This window comes from Parus major, chromosome Z, assembly GCF_001522545.3.
Source record: "Parus major isolate Abel chromosome Z, Parus_major1.1, whole genome shotgun sequence".
Taxonomy (NCBI): domain Eukaryota; kingdom Metazoa; phylum Chordata; class Aves; order Passeriformes; family Paridae; genus Parus; species Parus major.
This window is the reverse complement of record NC_031799.1, coordinates 28,131,156-28,148,266: the sequence shown is the minus strand read 5'-3', so window position 1 is coordinate 28,148,266 and position 17,111 is coordinate 28,131,156. Positions and strand designations below refer to the sequence as shown.

The 17,111-nt window shown below is 34.6% G+C and overlaps 1 protein-coding gene across 50 annotated transcripts in view; it reads left to right on the top strand.

The window, feature by feature from the left end:
• The window catches only part of PTPRD (protein tyrosine phosphatase receptor type D), a 1,166,996-nt gene extending 1,150,561 nt beyond the window's left edge, over positions 1 to 16,435 (top strand). For 47 of the 50 annotated variants that reach the window (XM_033520279.1, XM_033520276.1, XM_033520273.1 and 44 more), the window contains 4 exons: positions 1,257 to 1,382; positions 5,812 to 5,966; positions 9,880 to 10,015; positions 12,413 to 12,481. In XM_033520279.1, the coding sequence (XP_033376170.1) occupies positions 1,257 to 1,382; positions 5,812 to 5,966; positions 9,880 to 10,015; positions 12,413 to 12,481 (486 nt within the window). Of the gene's footprint in view, positions 1 to 1,256; positions 1,383 to 5,811; positions 5,967 to 9,879; positions 10,016 to 12,412 lie in introns of all 50 variants that reach the window. The other 3 variants (XM_033520262.1, XM_033520295.1, XM_015652791.3) reach the window with 2 other exon arrangements.
• Positions 16,436 to 17,111: the final 676 nt, after the last annotated feature.

Below are 17,111 nucleotides of genomic sequence, written 5' to 3'. Positions count from 1 at the left end.
CTGGAAAGAATGAAGCAGTCTCCTATCTGGAAAGGATTATGTCAAGAGAAAGCTGGCATCTGATAACTGAAATCTGAGTTAGGCCACGTGTCTGAGAGAGTAGGGATTATTTAGGACACGGCTGGTGGATGCAGAGATAGTTGTGACTGAGGCTGAGGGGACTTGCTCCAACAAGCAAAAAGGAGAAAAACTTGAAGGTAGTATAAAGATTTAAATTGAGATAAAAATTCACCATTGAAAATTAGATTAAGGATAGCTCTTGTCACTGACAGACAACAAAACTGAGCAGAAGTATAAGCAACTTCAGATATACAGTGGCCAATGAGAAACCCATTGCAGTATTAGAGATAATTTTTTTCTCTACACCAACACAAGAAGCTCCCGTTCCTGTCACTACTGGCATTTTCCATGATTATTATACTTAGCTGAGTAAAAAACAGTTTATAACAGTTTATGTTAGTGCTCTCAATGTATTTTTTTTTTTTAAAGCTCACAGCTGAAATATCCTTCTGTTAAAGCTATGGAGACGAACAATAATAGTTTAAAAGACTCCTTTAATTCATAATTAGAGTATGGGGAGGAATAGAGTGTTCAAAGTGTGGACTTATGAGAAAAAAAGAGAGTAATTGTGATACTGTGAGTTGCTGGAAATGGGTAGAGTGAAGATTTTAAAGCCTTGGGAGGGCAAGGGAAAAGCTGTTTTTCCAGGAAGGCTCACAGAGACAGATAAAGAAGACTTCTGCCTTTGAATAACTTAAATAACATCCTTAAAAATTACATCCCTAGATTCATTGACCCATGCACACCTCAGAGTAACGTGGAATGGGAGGAGTGAACTCTAAAACTCCATAAATTAGCAAAAAGATACTTCTGTTTCTCTACAAAGACTGAAGAAAAGACTCTAGCAGAAATTGAGACTGTTTTTGACCACCAAAGTTCTAAAGTTTTTTTGTCCTATGTTATCATGTGTACAAAGAAATGGTCAAGTAGTGAGAGATAAAGGGGTTTTCTGGAAGTTTATTCTAGTGTTCTTATTCTTGTAGTTTGTTAATAAACTGTCTTTATTCCTTTTAAGTTTTAAGCCTGTTTTGCTCTTATTCTAATCCATATCTCACAGCAAGAAATAAGTAATTTTTTAGTTACTAGTTTAAAACCACGACAACTTTATTTATTTTAAATATTTATATTTCTATTTTATTTATTTATTTATTTATTATTATTTATTTTAAAATGTATTTTACTTTGTTATTTCATAGGAAAAATGCCACCAGTACTGGCCTGCAGAGCGCTCAGCCAGATATCAGTATTTTGTTGTAGATCCAATGGCAGAGTACAATATGCCACAGTATATTCTGAGGGAATTCAAGGTTACAGATGCAAGGGTAAGTCAACATAACATTACACTTGTTCCCATAAGTTTAAAAGACAATGTCTATTTCTTTATTTTTCTGTGTTCAGGGTTTTTTAATTTTTTGTTCTTATTAAGAAAACCCTAGAGATATACTTTATATTTGCAATAATAAAAAAGCAGATTAAGTTATTTTTAAATAAATGGGATCTTTCTGTAGGAATGATTGATTTCATTCAGATCTAGCATCTGGGCAGCAAAATTTTATAGTTGTGAATTATTTGTGCCAAAATACATTAGATTATTTGAGGACCATTTTCCTCTTTTTCCTCATTTTCTCCTTGATCATTATTGTGTACAATTTTTGCCATATAGAGTGTTGTTTTGTTGTTTTGCACCACCCTTGAGGCTGACTGAGTATGAAGGTTAATACACTGGGATTTTAAAACTGCAGAGCAAATGACATTCATATGAAAAGCTGGACAAGCTTTGCACATTATAATTTGAATTTTTATATAGCATATTTTCAGCTCTCTAGTATATCTGCAGAGTAGATACATGCAGCTGTGACCTTAGCATCCTCATTTTCATACTTCATTTCTTATCTGAATTCCTGAGTCCAAAACTGAGTACTCATATAAGATTAAACATACATAAACTTTTAATATATATTTGGCATTCAATTCTCAGACTTGATTTCTAGCACTTCAGTCTGCATGGCAGGAAAACATACTGTCAGCCTTTGTTTCTCTAGGCACTGTGGAATAATACTTGTTCAAGCAAAATAGCAGGAATAATATGAAAGTCTACTCAGAGCTGCCTGTCAGCATCCGAAATATTAGATTTCCTCATAGTTAATTAGACCACTGCTTTTAATGTGAACTTCAAGTAAAATTGGGTAGTATTGTTAGTATTGAATCAAGTTAGCATCTGAACATTTTGTTTGGCAAATGAGATTTAAGTGTAGGTTTTTGTAAAGAAACTGTAGATACATTGGATCTGATGTTCTTTCTGTTTGAAATGTAGTAAGGATCATGACTCATAGCTTTTCTAGCCCATTTGTGCTTAAGAAAAGTGGAGAACAGGCTCCTAGCTTCAGTCGTTAAACATGCTTGTAAGCAGAGATAGTCAAATCCAATTTTACTGCAAATGTCCTGATAGTTTTAATTGATCTCCTATTAAAATTTTTTTTCAAGTTGGAAGAGTTATTGTGTGACATAGTTCATAAAGCTCTGATGACAAAATTACAGTTATAACAAAATGCCATAGCAGTAATTGAAGTGTCTCCAAACATTTTATATTTTAAAGAAGTTTTTTCAAGACTTTGTACTGAAGTAAAATATTTAAGAATTGCTTACCTACAGCTATCAAATCAGTAAAAAAGGGTCAAATAATTAAGTAATTAAATTAGCCATAACTTAATATAATTATTTTATATTGTATTAATAAACCTCTTTTAGAAAGCATTAAGCACATTGAAAGTTCTGGTATGTCATTTTACTATTACATATTGTTGCTTCTCAAATTTTAAAAACCTCTATATCATGATGATCCAAATTTTTTTAAACTCCTCGGTGAGCTGGCAGCACCATCCTAAATTTTCTGGTCATGCTGGAAAACTATAGCTTCTTCCAAATTTACTGGAAGAAATGGGAAAAAAATTACCAAAATGTACATTATAGTTTTCCTCTAGTTAGGCCTTTGTGGCTGACACACCCAGTAATTGAGATCATTTGACTAAATTGTTGCACTCAAAGAGTAAATGCTGGAGTGATTGCAAACGTCCTCTCTCCCTCTCATCTCCAAATCCATCTGTACTGTTACAATACCATCCATGCTCTGGGACCCAAGATGACCACTTCTTCCACAGAGACAAAAAATGAGGCACTGTACCTTTGTAGGTGCCAGCAGCAAGTGTCTGGTGTGGAACTCTCTGTTATTTCTGAAACTGCACTGTGAGTTGTCATACGGTGAAATTGACCTCTGTAACGTTTTCAAGTTATTGCTTCGGACTGCTTTGTACTCACTTTCTCTGGAAACTCAAGAGATCAATATGTTGGGCCAGTCTTATTTAAGGCTAAACTATTAGAGATGGCTGTAAGAGAGTATTATAAATTCTACAGCCTAATCAAAAGACAATTTAATATCCCCTGTGAGGAGGAAGAATAAATCCAAACGGTCAGTCACCAAATAGGATGATACGTTGAAAGCCCTCTGTGCCACATAGGGATCTGAAAGTATTTATTTTGATAACTAACTGTGCAAACTGTCACAGTATTTGAAAGTAAAGATTTTAATAAAATTTGGCATTTGTATCTGGACCGCTGTTGGCAAGAATCTCATTAAAAGAAATCAACACTCTTTATAATGTCAGTAGCAGAGGGAACTGTAAGAAATTGCAGATCAGTTCCCAATATGCTTTAATGCTAGTCTAATATAGACTAAGTAACTTTACTTCTCTGCTCATTAAATAACATTAAATAACAGAGGTTATTTTCATTTCACAGACTTGCATTGGAATACTAAGTTACTGAAATCATGAAACATACTAATACAGTTGATATATACACTCCAAAAAATAAGTATTTACCATTACCTCTATTTATGACATAGAAATATGTTAACTTTCCAGTGACAGACTGGACTTAAGTTAATTAGTGTCTTTCTTACTTTTTCTACTTGGAAAAAGTTATTGTTATTTAGTCTAAGCCCTATCAGGGTCAGAAATTGCTGAAGAGTTTCCATCTCCTTAACAATATATTGCAAGTAAGTCAGATTTCAGGGTTTTTTTTTTCTTTACTTTAGAAGAATGGAAGGTTATTTTGAAGGGAGTCAACCTGTACTTGTGTCTTCTTGATAAATTTATATCATGTGCCTAAAGCTATCTGGAGGATGCAATTTCATTATGTCTTTTTTGAAGGAAAGTGGGATTACAGAGACCATTATCAGAGATATTTGTATTAACAAAATACCATTTTGGGAGTAAACATTTAGTTCTTTGTGTTGATGCCCACAAGAAATCAAATTGGATGAATATTTTCAAACATTACGTATTTGTTTAAGTGGAGAAAAGTGTTTCATAGATACAGACTACTAAATTGTCAGAGTGGTCTAGTGGAAGTAAATAGTATGGGTGTCCTCTCATGGAGTAGTTGCTGGTACACACACACATTTTTTCTGTTTTCCTCACTCATCTGAGACAAAATCCCACAGAACCAGAGGAGATATAAAAGCAAAGTATTGGGGTTTCCTTTGGTTGTATTTAAAATCACTTTTATATAATTTCAAAGGTCTGTAACAGCTGACTGCTTGTGCTCTAAGGAAAAAGAGAGAAAGATTTTTCTTGCCTCCAGCATAACTTGCTGCTTTTTGAGAGGAATCACCAGAATTAATTTTAATTTTCCAAGACTTTTACTCAGAAGAAATTTAAATTTTTCATGAGTTTCACTTAATAGAAGACCATTTTGAAGACATGAGAGGGTGAATGCTTAGAAAACATAATGTCTAGAGACACCAGTTAACATCAGTAGCTTATATTGCCATGATTTTGAGCATTTCAGCTGTGCAGATTGAGTGTCAATATCATGAATGTTTGAAAATGAAGAATAAATTTGCTTTATCCATTTGTATTGCATTTTTTTCTCTGTCCTGACTTTTTACGCATCAAATAGGCATATAGCACAAATTGGCATTTAGTAATTCTAGTGACTTCATTATAAAAATAATTATGATGCTGTATTCTGCGCTTTAAAGTGCTGTTAGTATTCCTAACCATCCAGATTGAAGAGCTTCAGATGGCTTGTTTTGAGAAAGGAAGCCCTTCCTCTCAATTTTAACCAGCTCCAAGCTTTTAATGAATTAAATGAACCATTATTGAAGGGAAATTTGTTAAACAACTGGCTTGTTTATCCATCTTCTTGCAGGAAAAATGTTCACCTCATAGAAAGCAGCTTTTTATTAGAGAAAAAATTTGCAAGGAGGGGAATGCCTAAACAAGTCTTACCAGTAAAGATATTACTACTGTGAAGTAGTTGAGCATATCTCAGAAATGGAAAGTTGGATTAGATGACCTTATTCTACCTGATCTGTATATAAAAGAATTTGTAGTCCACAGGATTCAAAACACAACATACCAAAAAAGTCATATACCTTCATGGGTTTTTTATGCCTTTGGGCTCAGGCACACTTTTTACACCTTAAGAATTCCAGAAAACTTTCCTATGTAGTGTGGAAACAAATCTATGCAATATTGTTACTGAAACTAACAATAGCACTTCTGGGCCAATACAAAAGCTTCAGACAGTAGTACTGCAGTTGAAAGAGTTTCCATAAATGTGATCTTGGCCATTCCCCAGCTCCTCTCAACATTCTTACTTTGTGACTGTCTTTATGATTATTGGCTGACCAACTTTAAGCCACAGCAACATGTCTTTGTGATACATTATTTGTGTCTTTTGTTAAAGGATGGTCAGTCCCGAACAGTGAGGCAGTTCCAGTTCACTGACTGGCCAGAACAAGGAGTGCCAAAGTCTGGAGAAGGATTTATTGACTTCATAGGCCAAGTGCATAAAACAAAAGAGCAATTTGGTCAAGATGGACCAATTTCCGTTCATTGCAGGTAAGTAAACAAAGCTTAAAAATAAGCTATATGCGGATTTGGTTTTTTTCCTACAGCTGATTGCTGATTGTGGCAAAAGCACACATTTAAACAACATTTCAGAGGTGAACTATCATAAAATGTAATCAAATAGAGGATCTAAGAAGGAACACAATGAACAGCTTTATGAAATGGGAACTGTTTTGTGATATTCCATTTATACAGAAATGATTCTTCAGAAATATGTGGAAACATATGATTTTTTTCACTTATAAATGCCTCTAATGCAGCATAAAGGCAGTCTGGTCAGTGCTGCACACAGAAGGCATAGGAAGAGCCTTGTCATGGGCTGCTACATCTGATATTTTTTCCACTAGAAATTAAAAGTGAGGCTTTTACTTTGGTGGGAATTATTAGCTGCAAACAAGCTAGTTACACCTCAGTGGCACATTAGTAGCAATCAAGATGAGGCAAAAAAAAAAAAAAGGTAGCTATTTCAAGAAAGGGAATGGAATAGAAAGCGGTGTTTAGAAATTTTGCCTGTCAAAGAAATAATTGAGGATTGAGTTGATGAGTTCTGACTTCAGAACTTAGTGCTCATTTTTGATGTGATGACTTCCCTCAATTCCTTTGCAATTGATATGCAGATGAAAACAGCTTGCACAGGGGTTATGAATAATCCAGCATGGGCTTTTTAATATTCTTGTATTTTTTATTTATTTTCTCTACAGTCTTCTAGAGTCTATAGCAGATGGCCAAAAATAATATCTTTATCTTTTATCTCTTATTTAATAAATTGTTTTCTATAAATTCCATTAGGATTTTAGATACTCATTTTTGTAATATGAAATTATTTTTTTTGTAGGTTAAATATTATTATTTATATAACAGAGATGCAAAATACTGACACAAGTTGCAAATCCTTACTAAAAGCCAAGTAGTGACCCAATACTATCATGAAGACAAATGAATGAGTTTAGTAGAGCCTAGTAAACAGATAAAAAATCTCATCTTTCCAAAGTTAGGAGTAAACAGAAGTTGAGTTCTTTATGATCCCCTAATCTGATAGATAAAATGAATGTATTGGAATACTTGGATCCTACTTTTCTTGTATGGACAAAATTTTTTATGGCCTGCTGAGGAGAACAGCATTGCAGAGCACTGTTTAGGATTCATTACACAAGGGAGATGAAGGACAACCCAGATAAGAGTAAGCCTTATTCTTCAACATTAATGAGTTTAGAGAGGACAGAAGTAATAAGTGATATTTATGCTTTCGTGCAGATGAGAAAGTGAAGTGATAATATTCTTCTAGGTTCCTTGTACCATGCAGACTGGTCCACTTGTGACTACAGTGAATACTGCTTACAGTACATTACATATCCCTCCCAAATAGTTTGATCTTTCATGGTAACATTATGGATTTCTACTATTGACTTTGCTAGAAATAAAGTCAAATCCAGTGTAAGTAATCATGGCGTGGTTTTTAAATGTCTTTATCATTATTCTAATGACAATTTAGGGACTGGTAATGCTACTCATCATTGCCAGTGTTAGTCAGCTTGCATGAATAGGAAGTGTCCCTAGCAAATTAGTAAGTTTGTTTCTTTCAGGAAGCAGAAGATCCTGGATACCTGTACATTCCCTAGTCTCTGATGAATTACTAAAATAATGCCTCCAGTTTGTACTATGATGAGTTTTACAGTGAATTAGAACTCCCCTAGCGTCACTTCCTTTGGGTCTCCTTCACACTGCACACAGTTTTCACAAGCTTGCTTTCTCTGTTGCACAGTAAACCCTCAAAACCCACAATCCTAAATTTTCTCTTTCCCTAGCATTTTTACAAATAGGTCAGTGTGTTGAATTCAAAAATTTCTAACCTCATGAGGCAGATACTTAAAACTTTAAGAGAGCAAAGGACTGTTCATCTTGAAGCAAAATATTCACTTCAACTGATATTTGATATTTACAGTCATTTTATTCCAGCTTTTACCTCAGGAGTGAGGAAGACCTTTCCCAGAATGCATTCAAGATGTATTTGTAGTAATAACCTATTCTCTCTTACAAAAAATCAATACGTCCACATAGTTCATTAAAGCATCTTAACTTTAGTTTCTACTCTAAATTATAAATCACTGTGACTCATAATGCACCATGAAGGATTTCTTTAACTTTACTCTGGAAATCCTAAGTATTTTTGGATTGGAATTGTTCCAATGTTAAAGTATGCTTGCCACTCTAAAGGGAACAGGATCAATTTCTCACAGGCTTTTCTAAGACATTACACTTGATGACCAGTCAGGATTTGCAAGCATTGACATCTTTCCATATTAGTCTCTCTTCCTCATTAAGTAGTGTCTTCAGGTACTTGCTGATTTTTTAAGTACACAAGACAACAAGTAAATTTCTTCCTTTTGCTGAAGATTTCTGAGTAATTTTTTTTAAAGTAAAAAAGACATGTCTAATGTATGAGGCCAGAAATCTTCTCACACATTTAGAATTTTTTTTTTTTTTTTTTTTTTTTTTGTAATGTCAGAGCAGGAGTGGGAACAAGGAGAATGTAAAATGGTAACCTGCCTTCATTCTCGTGGTCATCTTCTGGGCTACTTAGTTTAGATCACGCTGTCATCAGGCGTCTAAGGTTCAAGCTCATTCCAACGAGCAGGTTCCAGGATTTTTCTGGATGTTTCTTAATTACTAGCTGTCTAATTTACCTCATCAGGTACTTTACACTACAATTGCTTTAGATGTCCAGGACTGCTGTAGTCCCATACAGGTAAATTATTACTGACAGCCTGATACTCTGTCAAATGGTGTGTCAGTTGTCCTTTGGCTTCAGCAATCTGAAGGCACAAAGCCTATACAGAATTGATAAATCCATTTGCATGTGCCTAATAACCCTAAAAGTGTACTGACCTCTACCAAACACTAAAATTCCAACATAAAATTTGAACACTCAATTTCCATACTAGTTTCATGCTATTCCATTCATCTGTCTGGTAAATAGTTTTCATAAATATTCAGCTTCCCAAGGTTATCTAGCTGGAGAAAACCTTTCTAAATTATTAGCATCAGCAGTGAGATGACAAGGGGCTTACTTTCCACCCATAGAAGTTCAGACTTATAAAGTCTTTTTTCTGTGTAGTTACCTGTCCCTTTTGCAAAGGATAATCCTCGTGAATAAGTGATTGTTTAATTTAAAAAGCTGACAGCTTACTGGTGCTATTAATGGCAAGAATTTCCATCACATTTTAAGAGTTAAAGCTAGTATCAGAAACCCAGGACAGAACAGAGGGCAAACAAGCCATACATACTCAAAGAAGATTTTTAAGACTAATGTAGATAAACACGGTAAATGCATATCAGCATTGGAAAGCAAAGGTCCAGACTGCCAGACTTGAATAGGACCTGAATTGAGATTTTTCTCTGTCCATTATTTGAATTGGAGCATGCATGAAGAAGTTCAATATTAAATGAAAATCCATACGTCTAACTCAAAGCAAAAGGTAAAGTAGCACAGTGAAGATGTACAAAACAGTGCATATACATGACAAACTAAAGTAAAGCAAGCAATAAAATGCATTTTGGCTTCATTTTCTCTTGTCAGTTCCAATGTATGTTATTGGCAACAAATGTTAACGTTTGCCTTCACCATGCACTGATTATTGTATATCTGGATGAACAAACCAAGTCCCTTTGCAAGGAAGACTGGAGAGTCAGGATATACTCAGTAGATGTAAAGTTATCTTGAGCGCAGTTATTCTTTTGAATGCAATGTGGTAATTTGCTGTGGAATTTTGCTTAGTGAGCCTCTCCCCATACAGAAATTTGTACACATATGGTGTGTTGTAACCGCAAAGAATTTGTCAGCCAATTCTTTCAGCATTAACTGTCAATTAACATTTGATTTTTTTTGTTTTATTCTCTTCAACAGTGCGGGTGTTGGAAGGACTGGAGTATTCATAACCCTGAGCATTGTGTTAGAAAGAATGAGATATGAAGGTGTTGTAGACATCTTCCAGACTGTCAAAATGTTAAGGACACAGCGGCCAGCCATGGTACAGACAGAGGTGAGAAAAACAGTATCCATATTGCAATGGTGATGGAAAAGAACTGGTATTCACACAAGCAAAAAAATGTACAGATAGAGACTGTATAAAACATGCTTACTGTTACATCTGAAGTCATATATGGGCCCTATGACCACAGGGTAAAATCTGCCATAAAGGTATTGCAAGGTCTATTTCCTGTTACTGCAGTAGTTACTGTAAGATGAGGAAGAAAAAATTAATAAATTAATAGAAGTGGACCCTTAATTACGGTAGTTGAGAAAATCCTTTTGTGATGCATCACACATTTTTATTTGATCCTTGTTCCCTGACAGAAATGTGTGGTAGTAAAGAAGTAAGCAAATTGTCTCTGCAGATGGACCCACTTATTTATTTTTATTTTTTTTCCCCCTGGGAGCAGGGTCTTGATCATGTCTTCAGACTTCTACTGTGTTATTTTCATGTTTTTCTTAACTTTGTGTCACCAAGCAAGCGGCTCTTTGGCCTGAAAATCATAATGGTAAATTCAGCATTCAGAATAACTATAGAATAAACAATTTCTATGCTAGTAAGTGTGGTATAGAGAAATAAAGAAAGGGATAAGTAATATAAACCAGTTACCTGGGCAGGCCCATATGTTTGGAACTCTTTCATGTCATAAAGAATGCTTAAACATTATCAGTTAATGTTGTGCTTAATTTTTGCCTTAATTTTTGAGCAAAAAATCTGGACTAAGCCAGAGCAAACTGGTTAGGATAACCAACAAAAAGGGAAAGAAAAGGGAAATATTTTAGATCACACATTAATTCAGTATAATTTGATTGACACTGGCCTTTAAAATAAGTCTGTGAAATTTTAAATGGTTCCCCAGAGTTTGCCATTTTCCACAAGAAAATTTAACTTGTCCAGTAGAAGCTAGATAGTTTTACTTTTAAGAAGACAACTTCATAAAAACTTATATGAAAAATACAGATATTTATTTTTAATCTTGTCAGTTAGCCAAGTAAATCACTGTGACCATACCGAAGAGTTAATTCCATTTCTTTCCCATTACCATCATTCTTCTGGATAAGCAAAATGAAAAATGTCTGCTTTCTGTCATTTTGGCTCAGTATACAGAAAACTATGCTTCTTTGAGTCTACCTGACAAATGCAGAGTTCAGTTCTGCAATATATGCTCCCTCCCCCTGCTTTGACTTGTTTCTGCATGCTACCCTTCATCCCCACTGCTGAAAGAAGTAGTGTTGTGTATGCATTTCTTCCAGGATTCTGTGGCAAACAGATCTTCCATTCAGCATTATAAACCACAAGGAAATCTAATCCTTATTAAGCAAAGTACTTTCATGTGGACCACACATACACTTAAAATTCAGGCATATGTGTAATGCATTCTGCCACTGTTCTAACTATTCCAACAGAAATGAACTATTAGTAATCATACCACCTCAGTGAAGAAAATATCTGATTAGTTTCCTGGTTTCCAAAAGAATTTTAATTGTGATCTTAACAATGGCAACCTCTGTAGTTACCACATAGCACTATCAGAAAAATAAGCAGACATCCCTGGGTTTTTTGAGCAATTTCTTTTATGTTCTTTTATTTTTCACTTTTTATCATTTACACTGAGAATGGCAGCTGGAAATAAGTACTCAGATGTGCCATTTTAGTGTAAATGTGTAACATAAATGTGCAAAAGGACTCCTTTATGGAGGGGAGAGTAAATCAGACCTATAAATGTCAGATTCATCAGAGATATAAGCAAATTTCTTACCACACTAAACTTCTGTCTGCTTCGAGGTAAAGTTGAAATGAAGTCTGCTTTATGTGAATAAGGTCCTTTAGCACCATATTTCTCTCTTAGGCCCTTTTCTTACCACAGGCCAAGTTATCTTCACATCTTCACCAAAAATTTTATTACTGAAAGGCTGGGATTCCCTTTGCTTTCCTAACATGATTTTTAACCTGGCAGATTTCCATACAGCATTCCTTATTAAGGCTATGATGGACGTTTTTACTTAGTGTGTTGTATCAGCCGTAGAATTCATTGTATATTTTGGTACTTATTTTCAAGTACATGGGGGAAAGCATCCTAGCATGTTCCTATCAGAAGAGAGCTTTATGCTGATATTGTGTTCATCCAGAATAACAGACTGTCAGTAGGTGGGTATATAGTCTCTGCACAAAAAGAAGCTGCATTCTGTGAAAAATGTTGTTGAATTAAATGGGCGTCTGTCTTCATCTGTTATAACTCAGAGTGGTTTTCTGTTGATGTCAGCAAGTGAATATTGCTGAACTGCAGATGCCTCTGCAGTATATTTGTTTTTAGCTACGAAATATTCACTATTATTTGAAAGAAACTAGAAACCAACCAACAAGCTGACTTTTTGATGCATTTGTTTTCTATTTTTCTTTCTCTAGGATCAATACCAGTTCTGCTATCGAGCCGCACTGGAGTATCTGGGCAGCTTTGATCACTATGCAACATAAAAACCCAATGTGGATTTTTATTGCAGGCCCTTTAAGATCCAGAGAGCCGCTTCTGAGCCATACGATGTGCTTTAGAAGTACTTCTTAACTCTTAGCTAAGGAGCAATTATTGGGGATATATAAAACAAAAAATAATAAAAAAAAAAACAAATGAACAAAAATATTGGGGATATATAAAACAAAAAAACCAACAAAAAAAATACCCCACCCAACAAGAAGTATTCCATGTGGACCAAGAATTCACAGTTTAATAACCTAACCATAATAAAAGAATCCTGACCACTGAGGCGTCTGAAGGATCTCATTTACAGATACCTCAAGGGTTCGACATTGGTTGAAGTTAAAGGGAAGAGGAAATTAATCAGAAAGAGTGATCATCTTATTTAGGATTACATGCTTTTGCAAAGAGGAGTTTTGAGAACTGCAGTTCAGTGCAAGACGTTTGTTGCGAGGTTGGGTTCTGGCTTCTCACACAAAGCGGACTCTTTACTTCAACATCACCCTTTCCCATCATACTGCTCATCCTAACACTTTAGGGAAAATGTGGGAATGTTTAAAAAGAAAGTCCTTGATTTAGTTTTTTAGTATTGTAAAGATACTGCTGACCTGTGCTTCATTTTTAACTGTGTAAACTTTTTCCTTTTTTTAACAAGAGTTTATCATTCGATGAAGTGAATTAAAGAAAAGGTTGCATAACTGTTAATATTTTTGTTTAAAAATGTAGATTTTTTTTTTTTAAGCTGTAGAACTGTTATCTGTAATATTGTGCTGTAGAAATGTTAGATACTTGGAAAATTTGCACATTTTTGTGCAGTCCTACAGTACCACAGTCTTGTTAGATATTAATTTTGTAGTTTTATTTGGGTTTTTTTTTTTTCTTTAAGAAAATATCCATTGTAATCAGTTAAATCAAAATGGGGCTTTTTTGGTTTCTTTTGGAATCAACAGGGAGGCGCAAAGTATAAAGATGCTGCTAGCACATCCACACACACGCACATATGCACATGCACACTCACACCCTCTCTCTTTTATATATATATATATATATATATGTATTACTGTCTACCCTTTTCTGACTCTCTGTTTAGTTGCAGAGAATACAAATGGATTCAGATACAAATTCACACACATGCACATGAACGTATCAGTCCTTCCGTACCTGGATTTATCAAAGCATTGGGAAAGTTTTTCCGCATACTGCAATTGTATCAAACTACAATTTGATCATCTCTGCATTTTTAAGGTCCATAAACTTCTATTTCAAAGGGAAGTGAGGAATGCACATCATTGATATTTGAACGCCATCTCTATCCCAAATAATATTTCTACCCGCATTTCCACTTGAACACACACACTTGCACACATACAGAGCACACACATGCACACACGCACAGAGAGTATGTGATTTAGGCTTCAAGTGAAGTTCAATATTTGTAACACTATAGTGCAATAAGAAATCATATTATTAAATGTAGGAGGTGTGCATGTGGGAAAGGTCAGTGCATATCCCTTTAGGAGGGGAGAATGTTGTAATATACTAGGTATTAAGATGTTTTAAAACTGTATTCAATAGTATACTGTCTATAGTGTGCGCTATATAATTTACATTTATCGTATGTAACAGGGCAAAGCCAAACACACATTGCTCTGTGAAATCAAACGTTTTGTGGCATACAGCATTGTTTGGGGATGCTGGGGTTTATTTTAATTTTACATTTAGAGTGCCTTATATTTGATGCCTATTTTAAATAGTATTTCTTTAAGTTAGCCTTCATTTGTATTTAGTTTAGTTTGTTTATATCTCTGTTGTTCTTTTCAAACATTTTAATACATGTACCAGACAATTTTGAAAAATATGCATTACCAGTTTCTAATCAAGTATGGATGGTAATAAATGATAACCCAAAACACATAGGTAGTCAAGGCCCTTTATCTTTACATATTTCTAATAACAGAATAGCCCACAAATTGGAAATCTGTTTCTGGTTGGCTTTTCAAACCTGCTTTGTCACTCGTTATAGTGTTATCTGTCATTGCCGTAATGTAGCAGCACAGTAGCAGTAGTTGACATCAGCAGTGCTTATGCATCTTTTCTTTTTTAACTTTTTTTTTCTTTTTTCTTTTTTTTTTCTTTTTTTTATTTTGTTTTTTTTCCAAATTGATTTTGGGCCAAGTCCGGCTCATTCACTTGTGTCACCAGATTGCTGAAGTCAAGCCCTTGCTTTCAGTGACGAGGCTCATGTAAGGCTAGCAAGACTAAGCCCACATGACATATTGGAGATTGACAGATTTTATTCCAGGAAAAAGGAAAATTCTCTAAACAGCACAAAGTACTTCTTGAGACTCTTTCTAGAATGCCATTTACATTGACCTTGGTCACCATGTGTTCTGCCATTGTCAGTACATCAGCATCAAAGGATGCTTTCTTTGGGGTTTCAAATAGGAGCATTGCTGTGGCTTCTCAGTGTAGCCTCAACATTTTTTGTTCTTCTTCCAATTTTCCCACTCCTATGAGAAATAAAACTAAGAAAGACCAAACTCCAGCAATTGTATTTGAGCACTTTTGTAATTTAAAAAAACCCAAACCAAAAAAATCAAAACAGAAATATAAATATATATATATATGGAATAGAAGTATTATAGAAGGCTACCTCAGAATGAGATTCTATAACTCACATCTGAACCAGAGAAGAATGTGCACTATATTTCTTTCTCTTCTTCTTTCTTGATTTATACATTGAAATAATTATTGAAGTGCCAGGTTATGTAGTGTGGTCATGTTCCTTTAATTCAAATATATGAAATCAGAAATACAAAATAAAGTGTCATTTTGAAAACATAGACCAAGAAAGGCTTCTGAAAACTGAATCTGTATAAAGATCAGTGCATTTTCTCTAGCAGACAGTCTTGCAAGCTCCAATGAAAATAAGGGAGTAAAAGAAATACAAAAAAGCAGAGCCAATTTGTAAGAAAAACTGTTGTACAACTGAATACTCCTTTCAGGTTTTTTGTTTCTTACGATAGCTCTTAGCATCATTGATGTGCATTCCACTTTCTGTATTCTAATATATGCATTCTAGTTAAATTAAATTGTGAGCATCTTTGTCTACATACATCTTATATTTCGAAGCTTAAAATTGGTTTCATCATCATAACCAGTACGGTGCTATTATTTACGTTTGTATGTGTAGTTATGTCTAATTTTGTAATTAGTTGCAATGGGGAAAAACACCACAAAATATATGAAAATGATTTATACAGAATTTTAATTTAGCTCTTTTTTAAAAAGTTATTTGAGTGGTTAGATAGCAGAGAAGATGGCTGGGGGAAGGAGTGACCCTCTAAGGAGATTTGCACTTTCTATATATACCTTTGTACTATGCACTGCCCTATTGATTCTACACCCAATATAACTTGAACCCATCTGTAAGAAATTGCTTACAAAATCCACTTGTATGTATTTAAAAGACACAGAACATGTAAAAAGGAAAAAAAAAAGCAACTGCTTTTTTTTTTCCTTTTATTTTCTCCCATTTTTCTTATGTTTCTGTTTCTTTTTTTTACTTTTATTTTTATTTTTTTTTCCCTTGGTGCCCTGATACTCCACAGATATCAGAAGGCTGCAGGTCTCATTATAACCATCTGTTATGTGGCTTTGCCATTCAAGCTTGGAGTGTCTTTACAAAGATAATTAAAACTTGTGTTCTTTGCTCTTGTTTTGGATGCATAGACTGAAAAACTTAAAAAATTACCTTGTAAAATGGCTTGTTTAAAAAGATACAATTACCTCTAATTAGTAGTACGCGTAAATGTTTTACAGAATGAAAGGCGTGCTTTTTATTTTCTTACTTGGTTACATTGGTGGCAAAAGAAAGTCTGTATGAAAATCAGTTCTTTGCTGACACAAGTTCCATTTGTTACAGATGAATTCTAATAAAATGTCAGTGTTATGCAGCCCTGGTCTCTTTCTTAAGCAGTACTTTTGAAATCAAAACTTGTTTGGTCCCTGTTGGTGATAAAGGAGTTTAATTGAAACTACAAAGCAGTCATTAATCTTCTTAACTGGCTGCTGGACAGTGGAAAATACATTCTTAGGTTAGCAAATATATATCATTTTCAGCAGCAAGCTTTGAGGCAGCATAGGCAAACCCTTTGGCATAAATTCTCATAGCTTCATGAGCTTAATTGAAATTATCAGATTTTACATGCCTTTGGAGTTCCCCTTTGTGCTTTAAAAATGTATCACTACACTGAGAAAACAGATTTCTCTCCATTCATAGGTGCAACTCAAAGAGGGCAGAATATCCACACATTTTATGTGAATAGTGAACTTTTAATTCCTGTAGATTTGGCAGCTCCTGGGGTAAATCCAAAGTCGCTTGTCAGAATTCAGTTACTGAAATTGTGGCAAGCCGTCATGACTTTTGACTGACTTCTGTTATGCACTGCACATGCAGTGAATAAAAATGTGAATCTGTGGGTCTACTATCCAAATACTGGGGTAGAATTTTTAAACACATCGGAAAAGTTTTAGATGAATAAGCACACCAGGTGTATTGAGGCAAGCTACAAGGGGCATGGTATGGCAATCTACTCAAAGAAAACAAGTCTTGCTCTGTCTGCTTGTTTT